This window comes from Urocitellus parryii, chromosome 6 (assembly GCF_045843805.1).
Source record: "Urocitellus parryii isolate mUroPar1 chromosome 6, mUroPar1.hap1, whole genome shotgun sequence".
Classification (NCBI taxonomy): Eukaryota; Metazoa; Chordata; class Mammalia; order Rodentia; family Sciuridae; genus Urocitellus; species Urocitellus parryii.
In genome coordinates this window covers 63,462,086-63,470,189 of record NC_135536.1, presented here as the reverse complement: position 1 = coordinate 63,470,189, position 8,104 = coordinate 63,462,086, and the positions used below count along the sequence as shown (strand labels likewise).

General features: G+C 44.5%; 1 protein-coding gene across 3 annotated transcripts in view; it reads right to left on the bottom strand.

Annotated features, from left to right (window-relative positions):
* Nucleotides 1-2,168: 2,168 nt before the first annotated feature.
* Nucleotides 2,169-8,104, bottom strand: part of Dcaf5 (DDB1 and CUL4 associated factor 5) — a 100,174-nt gene continuing 94,238 nt past the window's right edge. For all 3 annotated transcript variants that reach the window (XM_026385100.2, XM_026385101.2, XM_026385102.2), the window contains one exon: nucleotides 2,169-6,819. In XM_026385100.2, the coding sequence (XP_026240885.1) occupies nucleotides 5,068-6,819 (1,752 nt within the window). In that variant the 3' untranslated portion in view covers nucleotides 2,169-5,067. The remainder of the gene's footprint in view (nucleotides 6,820-8,104) is intronic.

Sequence of the window (8,104 nt, the reverse complement as noted above, 5' to 3'; positions counted from 1 at the left end):
ATGAGACCCTATCTCAAAGGAAAAAAATAAAAATGGTTGGGGATGTGGCTCAGTGGTTAAGTGCCCCTGGGTTCAATCTCCTGGTATTCCCCTATCCCCAAAATGAAAATTCATCAGAGTGGGATCTAGAGAACCCTTTGATCACAGGGATTGTAATGGAAGAAGTCAGATTTTAGAATTTGAGGGATCTATTTCAGTCCCAATAGATTAGGTGACCTGCCCAAGGCCCAGGCAGAGCAATTCATTGAAAAACAGGTCTAGAATTCTCTTGTTAGTTCAGAGCCATTCTTACTCACAAGTCTCTTAGGAAAGAAATTAACCTTAACTACTTAAGGTGGGATCTTAGAAAATACCATCTCTGAGACAAAAGAGAAAATAATAAGTGAAAAAAAGGAGATTGGGGCAAGCCTCAAATTTTTGCCACTATCAGTAGGGAGATGTATGCTACCCTATGAGAGCCTATGCCAATCACCACACACATTTCTGGTGCGTGTTTAAGTATGTCATGTCTGGGTCATTATACACTCTCCCCCTTCCGCCATGGTATTTATGCACCCTAGTAAAGAGATCTGTAGATAATTACTTCCAAACCAACACTGCATTTTTTGACCTCCTTTATAAATTAGGGATTATGCTTGGGGATTTTGGTTGGAGAATCTTGATGACCAAGTGTTTTAGACCATGCCAGTCCCAAGGCACACTAAATGATAGTTAATATGAATCCAGGAAGCTCTTGAACCCAGCCAGCTCTTCATTTCTTCCATTGCAGTCTTCTTGATCACCTTCCCCCTGAATGTCTTCCCTCCTAACTTCCCTACACCACAAGAACTTACCTCATGCCTGAGGACTCTGTGGGAGCACCCAAGGATCTTAGTGTTTTACTCTTTCCCTAGTTTTGGTGGAGTGCTGACAGAGGCAGATAAAGGCAGATTTGAAGTTGGCATTCTGTACTTCAGCTAGAGAGTCCATGAGCTCAAGGCTTTGGGCCCATGAAAAAATTCATTTTCAAAATTCAGTAATTTTGAATATTTTCTTACAACATGATACTACCATAGCTCTGCATAAAAGTTGTGTAGAGTCCAAGTAGACTCTGTTATGAACTGATCCTCCTGCTTGTCCCTAACCATATTAGTGCAGGGCCGGCTGAAGCTTACCTTGCCTGAACCTCCATCCTGAAAAATATCAAACTACCTTTGTATTAATAGTAAAAGCAATAGGGTGCATATGGATCAGATTTTTCATCTACAATCTACATAAGAAACACTGATTCTTTTTACAAATTCAAAACTACTTTTATTTGAATCCATGTCTTTTCATTCCAGCATGGGGCTCAAGAACAAACGAGCACTCTGACTGGAATACCCCACGTGAGAACACCACTTGTCTAAAGCCATGATCCTGCTGCTGGGGGCAAGTCTGGGACTCACTGAGCCTCCGCATATCTTGGTGTTCCCACCCTATTGCAAGGCCTTGCTCAGGTCATAAGGGAAGGACAACCGTGCTTTGGAAGTATCTGTTTTCCTGACTAGAGTATTAGTTGGCAAGAACTTTTACAGGCAGGGCATATGAATTTTGCCACTTTTTTTTTTTTTAAAAGGAGAAAAAAGTCTGTGGGCTGGGGATGTAGCTCAGTGGTAAAGCACTTGCATAGCATGTGCAAGACCTTGCGTTCAATTTTCAGTACTAAAAAAAGTTCACAATGCCTGCCTGAGACAGATCAGGGAAAGCAATTTGATATTTGGAAACATAAGAAACCATAATTGGGGTGAGGTGTTTGTTATGTCACTCTACTGTAATACTCCCTAAGTTCCAACTAACATGAGTGTAAAAAGTGGAGATGTAGCTCAGAGCATCCCAGGATTCAATCCCCAGTACGGGGGGGGGGGGGGGGTCAGTTTCGGATTTCACCATCCTGAGTTCTGGTTAGCATGGTAAAGGAAATCAAATAGATACCCACCTTCCTATCCTACATTTTCTTGTCAGATGTGACCTTGGTCCCAATACTTAGAATTGACAAAGACCATTGTCATGGATGTAGAGTTTGTCTTTCAGTCTTCAGCAAGGCATTGGATCAAATTTCCAACCGGGCAAAAATTAAAACAAGAATTAAAGGAAGAGGGGTGTCTAGGCAACCAAGTCTTCCCAGGAAGAGAAGAGGAAGACAAGAGAAGTGAATAACAGGTTTATTTGCATATACACAAGAGAAGAGTTAACATTGCTGGGTGAAAAGAGGCAGGGCTGTGAGGAGGTAAGGCTTCAGCAGAGGAAGGCACCTGGACAGACAACAGGAGACTCTCAGCTCATTAAGTCAAGCACAGTTGCAAACTTCATTTGCCCCAAGCCAACAACTCATTTAACCATTTACCTACTGTCCTCAAGAATCATTTACAAAACCAGATGGGAAACAGTGGAGAGACACAGTTTTACATATTTAGACCTGCTACTTAAAACTTTATGTACAAGATGCAGGAAAAAACCCAAGAGGTACTTTCAAATAGTTCTTAATCTAATCAGTGCTATCTGCTCTGCTAGTAAAAATACCATTGTGGAAGAATTTGGGGATTAAATGCACCTCTAAATTTGGGGCCTCAATTCTACAACAGTTTAAGCAAAGAGAACTGAGAAGTAGTTCCTTCCTTGATTTCTAGGACCACAGCCACACATACAAGATCCCTGGAAGTGAGGATGGAGTGGCCACAGAAACATCCATTTCTCAGCCTGCTCCAGTGGCTATGTCATGGGGCCTGTATGTCTCAGCTGAATCTGTAATGCTGGGATGTCTTTCCCAAGGATGGAAGTCATCCTTCTAACAATGATTTTTCTTGGCTTCTAACATTAATCAAAATGAATTTTGACTTCTCTTCTGAGTAATCAAGTGAAATAAAGGCTTTTAATAAGACCAAGCTCTGCTTTTGGCAACTGTAACTACCAATAGCAAGTTCCCAAGGGAATTTAACTTCTTTTTCTCCAGGAGGATACGTGGATTGTCTTTATAGAAGCCAGAAGAGGCTACCTGGTGAGTAGATTAAAATCAAACAAAACATAAGGGCTGGGTGTGCTAAGAAGGGGAAGAGAAACACACAGTGAGTGCTTATATCTTTTTTTGTATATAAAGGATTAAAAATTTTCAATTTAATACATTTTGGAAAAGCAAATGTAAAATGACTTGGGCTTATAAAACCAGAATTTACAATTATCTGTGAATAGTCAAAGACAAATCATAGAACCATTTTGATTACAAATCCAAAGTAATTCTAATGTTGGTTACAGAATCGCTGTCCTGCTCCCCCAGTAAGAGTCCAGTTGTTGAATTGGATGCATCCTCACTCTGCTCCTGCTCCACCTCCCTCGCCTAAAACAGTGCTAGCGTGGACCCCAGTCACATCACACATATATTAGGCACGTCCGACCTTCCGCGAAGTTTAGTGACATGTCATCTCCTCTCGACTTGCCAACCACTTTCCTTTTCTGAAGAACCATCTCCCCAAGAGCCTGATTTCATCCAAGTCTTCAGGTGGTCTCCCCTTGGTCCTAGTTCCATCAGGACAGGTCCTCGTCTAAGAGGAATGCTGGGTCAGTGAGGCCACAGTAGTCTCCAGTTAGGTCCTTATGATGATCCCAGCTGGCTCCTAGGTGTCTAGAACCTTAGTGCTCAAGAAAGTTAAACTCTTCTCTCTCCCTCATTTCTTGCCAGCATTCTACCCTCCATGTGTGACACATATGCTAACAAGACATTTGGTCATTCCTAGGTCTTCCTGTCTCACACAGCCTACCTTGATAACTGAGTGACGGTAATACCACAAGGCTGAAAATCTCTTGGACTTTTCCTCTCTCAACCACTTATCTGCCTCCATGGAACTCAGTCTCTTCCAGAAGCCAGTTGTCAAACCAGTGACTCCTCTGCCCATACCCTCTGCCTCCCGATGGTCCTGCTGAATCTGTCAGCTTGAGATGCCTGCTGCACTGTGACGTTCAGTCAGAACATCATAGTCTTTGTCAAGGGCAAGCCTGGGGGAAAATGCCAGTCCCACCAATTCTGATGAATAGTTTTGGGTTGAATTAAAAGAACATAGTAGCACATTCTGCTCTTCACTACACTGCTTCATTTACACACCTCTAACATCCACCTTAGTAGTTTGAGCACAAAGCTCTTGAGAGCTGTCTCTTCTCCTTCCTTCAGTATGTCTAAACTCCATCACATGGAGCCAAGGAAGCACCTGCTGGCCTTTTGAGTGCCTTTTAGGAACTAGCACCTAACTGGTTAATGTATTATCCACAACTAGTCATATTTTATGGCCTCCATACAGTACATATTGCAGCATCACTCAATTTGCAAACAGAGAAATTTATCAGGGATCTATAGGCTCTTGAATCAGATCGTAAGTGCTAACCTCCATTAGCATTAAAAATGTTCCACTTTTAGTATGTCCACATTAAATGCTCAATGAAGAAGTGTTACTTAGAGAAAACATGGAATATTTCTTTTTAAGAAAGGAACCATGCTTTCCTTTCCAGCACAGCCCATGGGCTGCAGGCCTGTTTTACTCTCCTCTCCATGCTCTCAGCTCAAGTCTACAACTCACTGGCAGCACAATCTGATTGAACAGGTGCTCCTCGTTGAGACCAGAACACCTATGACACGTGAACAGGGTGAGATGGCAAAAACTATAGACCCCTAGGTCCTTGTTGATGGACAACTAAAAGAAAGGTCTCATGAGACAATGAGCTCACACACGCCAGTGTACACACACACACAAAATCAAACATCCCAACAAGGATTCACTTTCACAGAACCTTGCACAGGTACACTATGCTCACATCTCACTAGAAAAGGAATAGCTTGGATTTTCCCCCTTTTCTTTACACAGCACAAGCCTATGGCCAGTTAGACATTCAGACCCATTGTTGAATGTTGAATAGAAGGGAGCAGCAGCAGAAACGAAATTTCAGGCCCTGGTTTTATGTGCCTTTAATACTTTTTTCCCTTTCCTCTGTGTTCACTAAACAAGAATTTTTTTTTTTTTTTTGTAAGGCTACTTTTTGTAGCTTTTTTTCCCTTTGTATTTATCATGTTTTAAATTTCTTCTCTGAGGAGCAATTCTCTGAATCTGTGTCTTCCAATTCGACTCGGTGCCTTTTGAAGCCACTGTGGCCATGAACAGCCCTGCTGCTGTCTGTGGTGTCAGTGGGCTCCTCTCTTATTCCAGCATTAGGAGTCTCACAGGTCATTTCAGACCCACAACAATCTTTGTGTAGGAGTGTCCCTGTCAGGGATGAGTTATCATGGTCAGTGTCTGAATGTCCTGGGGAAGAGTAGGCCACCACCTCTAGCTCCCCAAAGTTCTGCCCATTGTTGTGGGGGTGAGGGGGTCGGGGGTGCAAGCGTCCATTGTTGTGATTGGCACAGATGGTTTCAAGGTTCCTTTCCTCACTGTCATCAGACTGGGTCCTCGGACAGTTTCCAGACCCGCTGTTGAGAATGGAGCCCGATGTCTTGGGCATAGGAGGAGAGGGTGGTTCCTCAGCCCGGCTGCTCAGGGCCTTTCCATTGAGCTTCTTGGTTTCAAATGAGTGTTCTACAGAGCCACCATTGTTACCGTCCTGAGAGGTACTCTCTGGTGCCTCGGTCCAAGGTTGGCTGCTGTGCTCATGGCCTGGGCCACTGCTGGGATTTCTAGTGGAAGTCCCTTCTTTAAAAGCATCCTTACTGCAGCCTTCAGGTGGCAGGTCCTGGTTCCTCGGGACCATGGGTGTGTTTAGGCAGATTTCCTTACTGGAAGAAGGTGCTGGGCTGTCTTTGTGGCTGGTTCCCGCTCTCCCTTCATCTGCCTCTCCTGTCACCAGGGAAGTCTCTCCATCTTTGTTATTTGAGTAGGAGATATAGGAGTAGCGCAGCCATTTGTAAGCTTTATAAATTTTTCGCTCAACTGATTCTATGTCAGAAGTTGGTGATGCCCGGCTTGGCTGAATCTCTAGAGTGGAAGTGCTCCGCTCAGGGGAGGAGGTAGGGGAAGAGGAAAGGTCATCCACTTTGATCTGGGGGTAATCATAGTTGTCTTCTCCAATGTAGGTGTTGGTGGGCTTGGCTGGGGCACTGGGCCTCTCTTCTCTGGGTATTTTCTGTCGCCTCCGCATGGCATTTCGCTGTCGGGTGGAGGCTCGGCGTTCATTCAGCTCCTCCTCATCCTCTGAGCTGCTGGAACTGCTGGAACTGCTGGATTCCTCTTCAGGGCTAGGTGACCGTGGTCGGGGGAAGAGGTCTGTGTCTAGTTCAACCTCACAGGCATTCTCTTCAGAATCGGACTCATTGGACAGGGCCAGGAGGCGCTTGTCCTGGTAGCGACGCAGAGCAGACAGGCGCTGTTGGCGAGAGGCTGCATCCTCACATGTGGGTGTTGGTGGGGTTGATGTCACTGCATTTGTAGTGGTGACTCGCAGGGGACCCAGATGGAAGGCATTGTCAGCAGACTCATCTATTGTGGGAGGTGGGGAATGGGGCAGAGAGGCTGAAGACTCAGAGTCAGTATAGCCTGAGCGCTCGCTGACCCCTGCGTGTAGCTGAAGGATGGTACTTTCACTGAGGTCACTGTCTGAATCAGAGCTCCAGCCCTCAATCTCTCGGCGTACCAGAGAGTCAAAGAAAGCCATCATCCGGGGGTCTTCTTGGACCGACTGGTTGGCATAGTCATGCGACAGGCCACTTCCGCTGTTCAGCACAAGGCTAATGTACTCTTCGTGGGTGTAGAGGCAGCGGGAATCGTCCTCAATTCGGCCATCCAGGTCTCCGGTGCATCCTGGCTGCTTGTATGGGCTCCAGATCTACATAGATTAAAAACAAGATATCTTAAAGATTGGCCAAAGTGTTAAAAACTTTCAGCAGGTTGAAGCCGAGTACAGAGAGACCACTTTTCTAAAGTGAAAATAAAACCAGCAGTCAGAAATTTTGTGACAGTTACTATTTCAGCCTACAATTCCACTTCTCACCTGCAACATTTCCATTTTATTGAGATGGGGGTCTCATTATGTTGGCTCAGACTGGCCTCAAACTCACAATTCTCCCACATCAGCCTCCCTAGTAGCTGGGACTATAAGTGTGTGACACCATGCCCAGTCTTGAACATTTCTATTTTTTAGCTAATGGGAATTGCTTACTGGTGATTGATAAGAATAGCCAACTCCAACACTATAGCTCCTTCTCGGACATGCAGGCATCAGTTACCCAGGAAACTGGGTTCTCTTAACCAGGGAGCTACTGGCTTTCTCCCCAGTTATTCTGTTAACTGCAAGAATAGAGGTTACTGCAGCCCTATCCCTTAACACTTCCCACTCTGCTGTCAGGGACATGGGCTCATTGTTAAAAGATGGCAGAACTAGGATTCCAACTCAGGGCTGTCTGATTCAAAGGCCCAACTTTACATCCTGGATAAATTATGCAAAAATCAAGTTCAAGGTAATTAAGCTGTCACTGCAAAAGAGAAGGATTAGCTCCACCTGACTCCCAGACTAGTCCACAAAAAAGCACAGAGAAGCTCAGTTACATCAGCATGTAGCCATGGCAACTCAATGAAATTCCAGGCGATTTTCTTGCCTGACAGGCTGGTGTCTATCTTTAGATGGCATCCAACCCAGAGAACAGTGGTCTCTCATTCCCCATCTGCTATCAAGACAAAAGTTTTCTTGCCCTAAAGCTATCAGAAGACAAATTCACCTTCTTGTGGGAACTTTATGGGGCTAATTCCTGTTGTGCTTTACTTGGCAATTCCTGGGAGCTGGTGTTTCTTTGGAGTATTCTCATTTCAAAGGACACTGAAGAAAACTGCTAGAATAGCTTCTCCCCACCAATTTCCAAATCAGATTAGTTCTTCCTTCAGTTTTATTCACTGTCCACAATTCCTCTTCCCAGGTATCTTCCCCTCTCTGGAATCATAATCTCACCAGGAGTTTTAAGGCACTTATTCTTAAACGTGAGTGCCCAAGAATCTCCTGAAGAATAATTACAAGATTGACTCTGAAAGACCCACTCTTGGGAAACATTTAGACATGACATCTAGCATAAGGCTCAAGCTATAGATGACTATCTCTGTAGAAAAGTACTTAAGGGACT